At 34.5% G+C, this 15763-nt stretch overlaps 1 protein-coding gene across 1 annotated transcript in view; it reads left to right on the forward strand.

Moving 5' to 3' along the window:
- LOC136982334 (ATP-binding cassette sub-family C member 4-like) overlaps positions 1-15763 on the forward strand; it is a 147686-nt gene that overhangs the window by 69116 nt on the left and 62807 nt on the right. Inside the window, exons 7-8 of the mRNA XM_067278809.1 lie at positions 11636-11761; positions 12042-12291. Coding sequence (XP_067134910.1) covers positions 11636-11761; positions 12042-12291 — 376 coding nt within the window. The remainder of the gene's footprint in view (positions 1-11635; positions 11762-12041; positions 12292-15763) is intronic.

A 15763-nucleotide genomic window follows, 5' to 3' on the forward strand; every position in this document is an offset into this window, starting at 1 on the left:
GTTGTGGAATCTCGTCCCAATCCAGTTGCCAGGTCTCGAAGACATTGTCTCAGATAAGGTATTTAAGTGTTGACTTAAAAATGAGATTGTAGGCAGAAGGGAGTATCAGGTTTAGGTGTTACGTTTCACGCCAGAAAGTCAGCCCGTTCATTACCCAGAATGCCACTGTGTCCTTTGATCCAATTGATGGCATACTTGTGAAAAGACGTAGAAGCTGCCGAGAATGTGTTGTTCGCAACAGGGTGAGTATTATCCTTCTTCCCCAAAGCAGCAACAGTCGCAGCACTGTCTGTAAAAATGTTTATCAGTTTGTTCACAAAGTTAGTGTTGCACCAGTTGATTGCCATCAATACAGCGAAGATCTCAGATTGGAAAACACAAAATACCGGGTGTACAGCAAAGGAATCGTTGTAAACCTCTTCACCGGTCTGTAAGATCACAAAGGCGCTTTCCGTGCCATCCATTGAATTCGATCCATCTATAAAAGCTTCAGTTTTTTAGAGGTGACACGAGGAAAAAGTCCATTCCTTAAGGCAGGATTTAAGAGTGTAGATACAGACCTGACTAATTCAAACTTCGTGGCAGTAAAGGTGGTTACATTAATATTTACATCCCTGCCCATAGAGATACAGAAACATTTAACATGCTATTAAATTGAAGAAATTGGAGGATGGGGAGCTTCTCACCCATCACAGGGAGGGCTGCATTCCAAACAATGGAAAACACCTGGTAAGTTGTAATAAGGCAATTCGTTGTTCAGACTTCACAAGCTGATGGTTATGAGATTGAGAGGCAGCAATTAGGAATTGGATCTCTCATTTAGCAATCCAGCTGGATCCAGTGCATTCTTCGGCCTGCTGGATCCAGCACTGCGGATCCGCAAATACTCAATTAACTTTCTAAATAACTGCGCAAAAGTCTATGTCGTGGCGTTGCCTCTTTGCTAACTACTAGACTCCTACTAATTACTTACTCACTACTTTACTAACACTAATAATTAAATTACTTATAAATAAACTATACCTATATCAATCCAGCAAAATTTAATAAAATAATAACGTATTCAATCGCTTTTAACGATCTTCCTCAGTTACAAAAATTACAACATTAACTATAGAACATAAAATGTGTTTGGAATAAATATAAAAAGAATAGTGCTTGATTACATCTCATTTTTTTTAAAACAAGATACATAGATGTACTGCCAGGTCTGATAATTTTCGTATTGTATACCGACGTAATCCCACTGTTTTCAATCTTAAGAAACGATAAAAAGAAAAAGGAACGGAATTTAACAACAGGTATATATTTGGTGCCTTTGCACAACCAACGTTTTAATTCCAAGCTTGTTTATGTGCGTGCCACGATGCGCAGTTTAAAACAAAGGCTCAAAAACACAAATATACAATCAGTAAGAACCTTGACTACACTGCGCTGGCATCATAGGAAAGACAGATAAATGTTAACGTCCAATGGGTTCAAGCAGCAATTATAAAAACGACGACGAATAGGCAAACGATCAAACATCTTGAGAAATTGAAAATCTACAAGGCGCACATGAGAACTGGTTGTATAAACCATAGAGACGCGGACTCATTGTCTACCATGTGGAGATCTTTTTACATTAATTAATGTTATTAACGGAAAATGCTGGTTTCGTTAGATCTTATATACAGGGTGTTTTTTTTAACTGACAGTACTCAGAGACATCTGCAGAGCAATCTAACAGCCGGACTGTCGCCAAATTTGGGAGAGTGACTAAGGACGACATGGGAAAGAGATTCCGCGAAGAAAAAAGTAGTACCCAAATTTGCCGGTAGGGGTGGATTTGGCGCTGTTGTAGCAAAACAGCTAAGAATCTGCATAAAATCCAGCTGCGATTAACAAACACACGAATGAATAATGAGATAGCGGTTTCAGTAATGATGAAAGTTTAATCAGCAAATAACCTTCTCCCTTCTTTAATGTGATCACCGTCCTGCTGGACTACTCATTGCATCCTGAACACCGTGTTCTCTATGGCCGAACGTAACATGTCTGCAGGAATGTTCATCACAGTTCGAGAAATGTTGTCCTTCAAAGTCATCAAGTTTGGGACACTAACAAAATAGACCTTGGACTTTAAGTAACCCCACAGGAAAAAGTAACATGGGGTTGGATCTGGGGAGCGAGGCGGCCATGCGAGTGGAAAAAAACGACTAATGACCCGTTCTTCAGTGAAGTGCTGGTAGCTTTTTCGCTACAACAGTGCAAAATCCTCCTCTACCGGCGAATTTAGGTACTACTTTTTTCTTCGCGGAATCTTCCGCAAAAAAAAAGTAGTACCTAAATTCTATCTCTTTTCCATGTCGTCCTTAGTCACTCTCTCAAATTTGGCGACAGTTCGACTGCTAGATTGCTCTACAGATGTTTCTGAGTACCGTCAAGTTTAAAAGAAACACCCTGTGTATATTTTTTCGCTATTTATTTTGTTTAGTTATCTATATTTTGTCCGTTTTGGCGTTTTCCGTTAATTTTTATACAAAAAACTTAAACAAACACCTTAATGTTCGCTGAGAAATTTATTAATTTAACTAACGTTTTCGGCTTATTCAATAAGCCATCTTCAGGTTTTAACTTTCGAACAAGAAACAATATCGTTCTATTAAAAGAATACAATAGTTTGAAAAAATTCAAATCATTAGTAACGGACAAAAAATAAAACAAAGAGGATGAACATGGTAATAAAAATAAATAAATATACATAAATAAATAAAAATGGTAATATAAATAAATAAATATACAAAAATATATAAAACAAAAAAAGAAAAAAAGGAAGAACGTGGTAATATAAATAAATATACAATAAAATCGTAAAAGATACAACAAATGTAAGGTAAAAACGTTTTACTCGTGCCCATATATACTACTATCTATCCTAACCAGAAATACTTCCCCATAGAGCTCACGTGTCTCTTATAAATTTTTAACTGCATATTTCCAAGCTGAAGGAAGACCTTCTGCGTCCCTTGCGTTAATACATTTATCTCTTAGTTTGCTTCTGTAAATTTCTATCTTTTCAGCCGCTCTTGCCAAAGTTGGGGAGTGTACCTGCTTTATGATTTTCGCCTCATTCCAATGTACTAAGGATCCCTCCGCCTGCCCCATCTGGGCTAATACCGTTGTGTTGGAACCTTTTCTAATATCATATTTATGTTCCTTGATCCTTATTCCTAGGTTTCTAGTAGTAACCCCTACATAATCTTTATTAATACCTAATAGCTGGTTCTCGTAGGGAATCTTATACACACCCGCCTTATCTTCTTTTTTAACTAACCCTTTATCGTTTCTAAGTATTTTATACAAATTCGGAGCTCTTTTCAAGATCACCCTTGTATCCTTAGTTCTTGCTATTTCTTTCATAATCCCTCCCAGATACTTATTGTATGTAAATTTCGTGTATCTGTAAGGCCCGTGCCTGGTGTTCTTATCATTACTGGCCTCAAATTTTCTAATAATTCCCTCAATGACTTTCCTCCTATAACCTAATGTTCCTGCTATCTGTATAATTCTTTCTATCTCTGTATCCCGGTCTATCACATTTTCACAGTATATAAAGGCCCTTCTAACCAATGCTCTAAATGCTGCTAACTTATATTTATAAGGGTCATTAGAGCTTGCAGGGATATATAGTGGGCTATGTGTAGGTTTAATGAAAACGCCGGTGGATATATGCCCTTTGTTAAATATAACATTAATGTCTAAGAAATGTACTATCCTGGAGCTTTTCTGCTCTAGCTTCAGGTTAAGGCCCTCTTCGTTCTCGTTAATTCTATCTACAAAGTTAGCAATTACTCGATTGTTCCTCCATATTATAAAAACGTCGTCTACATATCTCTTGTAGAATACTATATCCCTTTCGAAGCCCCGCAAAACCTTTTCTTCTACTTTACTAACCACAAGCTCGCAGAGGAGCCCCGAAATTGGGCTTCCCATCGGTACTCCCCTTTTTTGCTTATATACTTGTTCTTCGTACGCGAAGAAGGATTCGCAACATACTAGGTTAGCCATTTCTATAACCTCATCTCTGTGTTGTGTTAACGTTGGGTTATCTCTGAACAAGAACTCCATAAGTGCTTCTACACAGGACTCAATCTTAATAGACGGGTACAAACTTTCGTAATCTAACACAGTTCCCACTTCTTCATCCTTCAAAGCGATGCTTTGTAGCTCTTTAACTACCATAACAGGATCCTTTACCACTAATTTATTATTTTCCATCCGTGAGGAGAGGTACTCTTGTAATCTTTTTTCCAGGAAAAATGTAGGTGCTCTTCGTTTTTCCACAATAGGCCTTATTTCTTTTCCCTCTTTATGTGTTTTGGCGAAGGCAAAGAGTCTAGGGAGCCCTGGTCTAGGGTTCCGGCATTTACGGACAAACGGTAAGATCCTCGCTAGTTTGGTTTCCTCCAGTTTTTTAACCCTTCTATCAATAGCTTGAACTATTTTACTGTTGACCTTCACACATTCCGTTTTTCTGATATATTCCTCTAAGGCTCTATCATATGTTTGTTTCCTCATTATGACAATTTGTTTGCTTTTATCTGCTCTTGCCGCAATCAAATTATTCTCTTTTAACCATCCCTTGGTATACCTGATGTCCTTGCTATAGCTTCCTCCTTTCCATTTATTTTGATTTTTTAACACAGTTTTCCAACGAAAATAGTCCTTCTCCACCGGGTCCAAACCACTAATTCCTCTTTCGATCTCCTGGTAAGACGTTTCCCATATCCCCGCATTCTCCGGGACGAAGTTCGGGCCTTTGTTCAGCAGCTCTTTTACCCTATTGGGTACTTCAATTTGGTCCCATACTACGTACGTTGTAACGTTCTTCCTATTATTTTTTGGAACCTGCTTATAGATAATCCACTTCATTCTCTTAATATAGCGTTTCTTTAAGTTCTTGTAAACCTTATCAGTAAAATGTGCCACTCCTAAGTTCATGTCCATAAGCTTATCAGGCTTTTCATTAAAAACTTTGTTTTCCAAATCAATGAGGTTTCTCAGGACCCCATATTTTTTGTTTTTTGTAAATTTAATGGATTTCTTAAGGCACGCAAAACAAATTCTTAGTTTTAGCGAGCTGCACTCTTTCGGGATGCAGATTCTATAAATGGACATCGGAAAAACTTTGTTCACCATGCATTCCTCTTAAAAATTCGGGGCTCCTCTGCGAGCTTGTGGTTAGTAAAGTTAAAGAAAAGGTTTTTGCGGGGCTTCGAAAGGGATATAGTATTCTACAAGAGATATGTAGACGACGTTTTTATAATATGGAGGAACAATCGAGTAATTGCTAACTTTGTAGATAGAATTAACGAGAACGAAGAGGGCCTTAACCTGAAGCTAGAGCAGAAAAGCTCCAGGATAGTACATTTCTTAGACATTAATGTTATATTTAACAAAGGGCATATATCCACCGGCGTTTTCATTAAACCTACACATAGCCCACTATATATCCCTGCAAGCTCTAATGACCCTTATAAATATAAGTTAGCAGCATTTAGAGCATTGGTTAGAAGGGCCTTTATATACTGTAAAAATGTGATAGACCGGGATACAGAGATAGAAAGAATTATACAGATAGCAGGAACATTAGGTTATAGGAGGAAAGTCATTGAGGGAATTATTAGAAAATTTGAGGCCAGTAATGATAAGGACACCAGGCACGGGCCTTACAGATACACGAAATTTACATACAATAAGTATCTGGGAGGGATTATGAAAGAAATAGCAAGAACTAAGGATACAAGGGTGATCTTGAAAAGAGCTCCGAATTTGTATAAAATACTTAGAAACGATAAAGGGTTAGTTAAAAAAGAAGATAAGGCGGGTGTGTATAAGATTCCCTACGAGAACCAGCTATTAGGTATTAATAAAGATTATGTAGGGGTTACTACTAGAAACCTAGGAATAAGGATCAAGGAACATAAATATGATATTAGAAAAGGTTCCAACACAACGGTATTAGCCCAGATGGGGCAGGCGGAGGGATCCTTAGTACATTGGAATGAGGCGAAAATCATAAAGCAGGTACACTCCCCAACTTTGGCAAGAGCGGCTGAAAAGATAGAAATTTACAGAAGCAAACTAAGAGATAAATGTATTAACGCAAGGGACGCAGAAGGTCTTCCTTCTAGCTTGGAAATATGCAGTTAAAAATTTATAAGAGACACGTGAGCTCTATGGGGAAGTATTTCTGGTTAGGATAGATAGTAGTATATATGGGCACGAGTAAAACGTTTTTACCTTACATTTGTTGTATCTTTTACGATTTTATTGTATATTTATTTATATTACCACGTTCTTCCTTTTATTCTTTTTTATATATTTTTGTATATTTATTTATTTATATTACCATTTTTATTTATTTATGTTTATTTATTTATTTTTATTACCATGTTCATCCTCTTTGTTTTATTTTTTGTCCGTTACTAATGATTTGAATTTTTTCAAACTATTGTATTCTTTTAATAGAACGATATTGTTTCTTGTTCGAAAGTTAAAACCTGAAGATGGCTTATTGAATAAGCCGAAAACGTTAGTTAAATTAATAAATTTCTCAGCGAACATTAAGGTGTTTGTTTAAGTTTTTTGTATATTGAATTCTGCTGGGTACGAGTGTGGTTTATACGGTTAATTTTTATATTTATTCCGAACACGTTTTATGTTCTATATTTAATGTTCTATTTTTTTTTTTTTTTTTTGTAACCGAGGAAAATCGTTAAAAACGATTGATAACGTTATTATTTTATTAAATTTTGCTGGATTAATGAAGGTGTAGTTTATTTAACTTATTCTACTTTCAGTACATAGTTTTATATACTTATAAATAACTACAGACTAATATGTAGAGCCTATATATGAAAACTGGTAAGACTGATAACTACTTAGCCACTGATTATCTGTCCTTACATTATTATAATATATTAATATAAATTAATCAGTAGAATTACCTTTGCTATTATTTAACTTAAAGGTTACATTACAGTTATAATCTAACTAAACATTTGAAGTTAATTATCTCTATCTCAAGTGTTAAACCAAACCAAAGTTAAGTTTACTACCTAAATATGTAAGTTTTACTGATTTATAGTGACCAGTCTAAATAATAAAAGTTTCTTAAGTATGTTTTTAGAATGTATTATTTCATTAAAAAAATCATAAATTGCAGGATAGATAGATAGACAGATAATACTTTATTGCACCAAAAATACATCCACGCTGGATCTGCGCTGGATCCAGCTGGAATGATTTTGGTCCAGCAAAAATCCAGCTGGATTCAAAACACTGCTGGATTGCAATCCCTAGCAGCAATGTTCCAAATATCAGATGCACATGAGATGGTTGGTAAAAACGCGCAATCATATATAACGTTATTTGCCTCAAAACTGAGGCCCCAATTACATCTAGCGACCCTTAAAAGACTATTAAAGGTCAAGTTACTTCGACTAGTAATGTGTTTTATATGCTGTTTCCAGGACAGTTTATTATAAATCATAACCCCAAGGAAAGTCAGATGACTTACAAAGTTATATCGTAAGACAAAGTTATCGAGTATTTATAGACTCATTAATAAACTTAATACAAGACACATGTCTGTAAAGGTCAGGGGTGCCTGCAGAGGCGAAAAAGATTCCCTTAATCTTTGTCATATTAAAACCGAGTTTATTTCTCACACTCCAGTCTACACTTTCTTAAGAATGTCAGTAGCAGCCCTTTCTACATAGTCTTTTGATGGGGCAAGGAAAACCAAAAAAGCATCGTCTGCATATGCATAGACACGACATTGGTAGCCGAAGTCAGTACGAAAGAAGTTATCGAATAAAATATCCCAAAAGGGGCTCACAAACAGAACCATGTGAAGAGCCGCATTGTAGTTTACATTAAACTTGAAGATGCTGCAAAGAGATAATTGTTTCTCTATCCTCAAAGTAATTAGCAGCAAGATGGAATAACTTAGCCGAACAATTGCACTCACCTAATTTGCATAATATTTGCAGCCACCAGGCCGAAATTGAATACATTCCTTAGATTTCGGCCAAGGCCAAAGTCAAACTTGTGGCTTTGTAGATGTTTGATGTGCCTAACTAAGCCCATCAATGTGTCAACAGCTCCACGCTACCACTAGAAAACATATTAGGCTTCATGGAACAGTACTCTGGACTCCCAAAACCAATAAATGTGATTAAACAGGAGCCTATCTAAGATTTCCCCAAGATTAACAGCAAGGAGATATTTCACATGTTTTGAATGTCGAGAAGTTTGCCCCGATTTTTCGGTATCAAAACAAAAAGTGTCTTCTTCCATGGCTGGGGGATGATGCCGAACTTGATGCAAACATTGAGAATGTTGAGAAGTAAATCTAGACGGGTTTTCATATTGTTAGAATAATGTCTTTGTTTATTTCATTTAGACTCATGGCTTTGTTTCCTGGGAGACGGTATAAAGAGTCATTGACCTGAGAAAAGGTAAAAAGTGGGTCATCCTTTGAGAGTTCATCATCATTCCTGCATCTTCTAATTACAGAGTGCTTCGGAGTGTTCTCCGCGAGGGAGTCAGAAGAACAGAAATAATCAAAAAGGCTAGAGACTGTGGCCTCAAGACTGGCAGGATTGTCAATATTGCTACTAAAAAACTACTGGTTTGAGTTTGTTTACACAGAGCTTAAATATAAACCCCCATGGGTCTAATTCAAACTTGGTGGCATTAAAAGTGGTTTCATTAATATCTACATTTTTGCCCATAGAGGTACACCAGGCCGAATTGAATTAAAATGTTTTTTCTTCATTGCAAAAGGAAGCTACCCTATTCTTGTGACAATAGGGCTTCTGCACTAGAGCAATATCATAGTTGTTAATCTTTCCTGTCAGAACTGAGAGCTTGGAAGTCCTTCTACACCTGTACATAAGGACTTCCAAGAATCTAGTTTTGCCTTCTTAGTGGCCTCTTTACACCCTCTTTGGTAAGAGAGGTACTGCATGCACTGTTCCTCTTTCCTTTGATCATGACATCTCTGATATACCCTGCACAGTCTATTGTTGTTCTGGCACATAAGAGGTAAATACAAATTCCACCATGAAGTTACCCGTTTATTGTTTTTCCTCCTGGGAATGGATACCACACACGCAGAAGAGATTTGGAGAATAGCTGACTCAATATAGGCCTTAGCCTCAGTATGTGATATAATACTAGATGAAGAGATGACGATCCACTGAATATTGTCCTGAAATTTGCACCAGTCAGCTGCCTTTGTATTGAAAGCATTCTTATTGTTCGAAGCTTCTGCATCCTGCAAATTATTGCACCCTAGACTATAGATTATACACTTGTGGTCAGAGAGGCAGTCAAGAATGCCGATCTGCCAATCCTGAATAACAGAGCAGAGGACTTTCAAATAGATGGTCAGATCAATCCAGGGGTGACCATTAGATTACGAAAAAAGGTAGGTGGAGAGTCTTGTTCATTAACCACCAGAAGGCCATGTGCAACAATAAAGTCCTCCATGGCCCCACCCCTGCAGTCTCTGTATTCGCCTCTGATGTAAGGGAATGCGCATTAAAATCACACGAAATTAAACGCTATGGTTACTTACATGAGTCACAGCCGACTTCAAGTTCTGGATGGTTTCACAGATATCTGACCTATTTGAGCAATAGACATTGAAGATAATAATGTGTAAAGTCAGATCTCGATACAAATGCAGGTAGATGAATAACTTTGAGTCGGAGGTAACGGCCAAGAAAGGTTAGTAACAATGACTGCGGCCCACGGTCGTTCACCCTGGCTCTAAATGATTCTTGTCTTCATTGCAGAAGCAAGATACCTTATTCTTCTGACAATAGGGCTTTTGCTCTAAAGCAATATCATAGTTGTTAATCTCTCTTGTCAGAGCTGAGAGCTAGCAGAGATTGCTCGTTCCAGATTAAGGAAGACCAAGCAGTATGACAAATAGTATTAACGTAATGATATAATCACGCTACATTAATATTTTTACAAATGCTCTTATTTACGTGCAATACATAAAGGTCCATCGAAATTAATGCAGATTCTATACAAGAGGGTTGCTTCTACTGCATCTGTGAGAATCCAGCGTTGTTTTTGTTACAATATTGGCATGTAGAAAATGTATGTGTTGCATTTTTTAGGACTCAGATTCAGTACTTTATTGATTATCTCGATATTTCAAAAATTGAAGAAAAATTGAGTTTTTAAAATATTGTCTGACATCTTTGAGAAATCACGTGTCTAATAATCCATTAGACACGTGATTGTTTACCACTGCAAATTTTGTTCACCACTGCAAAATTTGGATCTTGTTGTCATCAAATATTTTTCAAAAGCCAAATTTTTGACTTTAATGGCTTCAGAAATATAACCATTAAATGGAGTGTATCATAGTAAAACAACTCTTGAAGTATAACAGGATTCTTAAATTGAATTGTAAACTTTGATTGTTATTATTTTTACTTGGTAATCAAATGGTACTCAATATTTTCAGAAAATGTTAGAATGTCCAAGTTCTGTGGTCCATGTACAAAACCTGTAAAGCACAATTTGTAAAATTAGGCTCTCACAATTTATAAACCGGTTTTCGAGACAGGTTGCTTCTACATTGATTTTATAGAATCAAGATGCCACGGATACTGGTTAATATATAGTGAGAGCGTGTAATTGTAAATAAGGTCCAATTTAAATGACAAATTTAAATTGGACCTTAAAAAGACACACACATTCTGAATCATTTCAACTGTTGTTTACAATATCGCTTTAATGTACATGAATCGACTAATTTTCTGAATGTGTGTGTCTTTTATTGTAATATTTCTTCTCTGTGGGCACTAAGAAAACCCTTTTTATCAAGCCCATCATAGGTTTGGCCATGTCCACAGTAGGGCGAGGGTCTGAGACATATATCCACTCAGACCAATCCCGAAAATCCGTAATGATTTTTCGGGCCAGTCCAGATTCGATGCCAGGTCTGCTCAGAACAGTAGGTTATCATCTTGACCGCTCCCCGCCATCTGGCTGTCTATGGGTGTGTCTGTTTGTTCTTTGGTCTTACCTTTGCATGCGTATAACATAAAAATAGTATATCTCTGAATATCTTTAACACCATTGAGTTTGAAGATATATAAATAAGGAAGACCCCAACTAAGTATACCAGACTAATTGTCCATAATACTTTAATATATTTATTTACATTTTACTGAATATGGATAGTAAAAACATAAAGAATCTGATTGATCAACATTATATAATGTGTAATTACATCACTGATAGTGTCAGAGTTCCATGTTTCAAAGGACATGGCAATTCAACAAAAATAAACTGAAAATATATGAAAATTAAAATAATCCATATTGTGACAACAATAGAAAATATAATAACTTGGAATTTAAATCAATAAACATGTATTTTAACTGTAAGTTTTCTAAAAATTATACAAACTTTAAATACACTGAATATAGAAATTACAACAAATGTTTCTGGTTTAATAGAAGATTATCATTAAATATATGACACATATTTACGTATTAATTTTATATGTTTTAGAACAAAGCATTTGTAAATTTGAATCATTACTCCATAATGATAGATTACAAGCAGCTATATTGGGCGACAAAAGATTGAACCTGTTCAACGAGATGATTGCTGATATGAGATTAATTAAGATGTACGCCTGGGAATTGCTGTATGCTGCATTAATAGAAAAAATCAGAGAGTAAGTTTAGTAATTTGTGATAACTACGGTAAAACTTGTGAAAAACGAAACTGTATAAAATGTCTCTGGCTACCAAAACGGAAAAAGTTTTCCACAATAAATCTTTTTCTGTTTATAGAAACACCTGTTGTAAATAAATCTTGACATACCATTAAAAATATTCGATTCCGCTTGATATCGGTTTATGCAGTTTTACTGTATTTTTTCAAACTATTTTTCTTAAAGTAATTATTTTTAATTTGTAAAATTAGTATTAACTAATTATTGTTTATATTTTCAGGAACGAAATAAAAAAAGTTCGAATGTTTTTGTATGCAAGGGAGATATCACAAATATTGGCATATCCTATATCGAAATTATTTATTTCCCTCGCATGTCTTGCATTATTTTTCAATGCAGGTAAATTAACTGCCGAAATGATATTTGTCACTATGGCTTTTTCCTTTCACATCTATCAGAAAACTCTTAAAATATGTTTTCAAGCACTGAATTTAGTGGCAGAAATTTTGGTTTCGTTGAAAAGATTTCAGGTAATGAACAATTTGAAAAAATATTGTTTAAAAATTTAATAATTACTAAAATATTTTATTATAACATTATAAAATTATATAACATTATCTAACATTATAAAATAATTACTAAATTATTTTATAATGTTAATATTTATAAATAAATAACGACTAACCCGTTACAAAGCTATACATCCACAAGAGCCGAATTATTAATTAGCCAACTCTAGCCCGATAATTCGGCTCTTGTGGATGTATAGTTAATATTTATCTAATCAAATAATTATTATTACAATAAATTATAATTTTAAAAGTAAATTCTGAAGAAAAGAAGCACGTTTAAATGGAAAAAAACTATTCGAACAAAGCGATTTTCTAAGTAGAATTTTATAATTGAACAGTAAATTCAGATTTCACTTGTAGACAGAATTTGTGAATGCTACCATTCAGCATGAGAAACTGTATTCCGAGAAACAGTTGAAAGTTTTTAGGAACACAACGTCATGTGAATGTGGATATACGGATACATGTTAATACAAAAATCTCTTAGGGAACCCACATCAAATGGGATTCGTATTTGCGACGTAAATGTAGTTTCAGGTTCTTTGACTATTACACTCTCGCAAATATTCTCATGCAATACCATAAACTCTGTACTCAGTTGATATTAATATTAATTAAGAAACAGATAACAAATGCGAATTAAGAAAAAAAAGCAGAAACTTTTTATTAGACAATTTTTTTATAGAAATAGCTGTCTGAATGCATTTTTCAATATTAGTTAAATTCATAGCTATTTTAGTAATGATGTTAAAATCAAACCTGTTGGGCGCGAAACGAAAACCAATTTTATGGCACGGTTTGTCAAGTGTAACTCCTGTACTACTAACTTTTTTGTTACGCTGAATACCAAGAAATCAAATCGAACCATAGTATTTTTAACTATATTTTTATACGATAAATTTGAAAATAAGGTTTCATTTTTGCTGTCAATGAAATACGAAATACAGTGTTACAATCTTTTCTTCCGTCATGTGTAAAGTCCACGTATAAAAATATATACAGAATTTTGGTTTTCTTCCACTACTTCATGTGTAGTACTACTTTTCGTATTTTTCTGTCAAGATGAAACTGTATTTAGTTTGTGCAATTTCATTACTTTATTGTTTAGCACATTCAATAGATGTTAGATTTGGTACTTCATACGCAGTGATATAGGAAAAAGCACATTTCAACCAAGTTACCAATTATGTAGTGTGTTTTTTTTCTGTTTTGCTTTCGTTTTCTGCCGCCTTATTCTTCCTCAGCAGTAATGTTGATATTTTCAAAACAAATCGCATTTCTCATAAACTTCTTTGTTCATTCAAATTTGAGTTTATGTAGTACATCCATATTAATCCTTCTTCTACTATTGAGGAGACAAACTTTATATTTCCGAGTATTGTAGTTGTTACAAGGATTTTTGTAAATTTTTCCCTTTGTGACTAGTTTTTCTTCCTCAATTAATTCTAAAAAGAATTGTTTTGCTAGATTTATTTTGCAAGTTACATTCAAATTTACGTGTTACAATAGGGTCAACTGTGACTCTAATGCTAACTCTTCTTTTTGATACGTCTGCGTTTCTTTCTGAAATTATATGTGACGACCTTGTGTGGAATTATTAAATATCCATTACCGATCGTTCCGGATTTCTTTCTGTAATTATCTGATTGTGCTTAGATGATTAAAAACAACATTTCTGATAGGAGAATGGTTGAAACCGTTAATGGTCACAATATATCAGGTGACAACTTTTTTACAAGTGCAAAATATCAGTGAACATTTGGCCAATTGAAATTAATACAGCGGGTAAAATGAAAAGTAATAAATCTGAATTGCTGAACAAATATAGAAAAATTAAAGGTTGAGAAAGGTTTCTCCGTATTTGCAATTCCATGATATTGTCATGCCATATTGTTTAAATATGAATAAAAATGTAAAGCGAAAATAATCTCATACAAGTGATTGAATCCAAAAAAATTGCTAAGTTTAAGGTGATTCTTGACTAACGTGCTTCAAATTCTGGTTTTGATATCGAATAGAATGTATAACATTCTATTCGATATTCTATTTAACATACAGAATGACTAGACAGTGTCCAATGGTCTTTTCTAAATATTCTCAACTTCGGTACACTGAATTTTTTAAACAAATATCTACTTGAAATGGATTTTATATTAATTTTGGTTTCAAATATCATTTTTTGTTTTTTTTTCCTGTTATTTGAATTTCCGGTCTTCAAAGTGTTTAATGTTTACTCGTGAAAAGTTCTTCTGGTATAATAAAATTTTCTATACACTTGCTACAACAGACTGTATACCAGGTTCCTCGGAAAGGTAGGCTGACAATTTATCAGCCTTAGTCATATGAGCAGTCTCAGAATCAAAATTTTAATTATTTTGGCGATGTCCTACTTTCGAGGCAACGATATAGTAGATGTATGTTTAAGCAAAAGAGATTAGTTTGTTATAATGTAAATCATTTGAATGCTGTAATTTGTAATAGTTTTTGTAACATCTGTATGTTTCCCTATCGTAAATATGTATTACGTAAAGAGGGCTGAAAGTGAAACAAATTTTGCACCCGAAATGCATTGTAATGTAATAAAGGCTAATGTTTGTAATCCTTAGTAGTTTTGTCTCTGATAAAATGCAGTTATAGCTAAAATGACGGTTGTCTTCTGTATTAACTACCGTTATGTTTCAAATGCAGTTCCTTCACTTGAGACTGAACAAAATCTCAAATGCAGCTGCTTTTAATCAGAGACACCAATTTTTCCAAGAGTTTGTCCACTTAAGTGCAGACTGATTTTATCGTTTGTTGTTTTTCTTTCTTACATTTAGTTTAGTTTACTTTATGTATTGACAAGACTGTCTTGTTTATAAAATCGCATTGTCTGCTGTCTTACCAGCTTAGAGGTATGAAGGAGTACATGTCAGGAGTTGAAATTTGGCACAAAGTATTAGAGTATGATGCGCGCATAGAAAAAACAGACTCGTAGGTAGTCAGGGAACCGAGAACCGAAACAAAATAAATACAAAATGGCGACACTCTCTACAAACAGGCAGTAGTGCGAGATTTGCGCGTGCGTTGCTCGTTGGTAAGTTGGAAATACGAATATTGTGAAATCGAATTTTGACAAACACGTGCATTGGGAAAGTTTGAAAAGCGAATGTTGCTAAATCGTATTTTGACAAGCGAATCTTTGAAATAACCCATTTACCTCTCCCGTGTTATTCCCCATATATAACTGGTTGCCACGTGCTATCCTTGACCAATTGACCAGAGATATCTCGTTTCATCATCAGAACTTTGTGAAACTAGATGGCGCATCGTTTTAATTTTATAATTTTATATTAAAACTAACTTCCGAAATATAATTATTTTTTCTTTTTACATTTTTTACTATATATATATATATATATTTCGTTTGTGCAAAAAAAAATAAATGCGA

This window comes from Centruroides vittatus, unplaced genomic scaffold (genome assembly GCF_030686945.1).
Source record: "Centruroides vittatus isolate TY-2023 unplaced genomic scaffold, ASM3068694v2 contig_82, whole genome shotgun sequence".
Taxonomy (NCBI): domain Eukaryota; kingdom Metazoa; phylum Arthropoda; class Arachnida; order Scorpiones; family Buthidae; genus Centruroides; species Centruroides vittatus.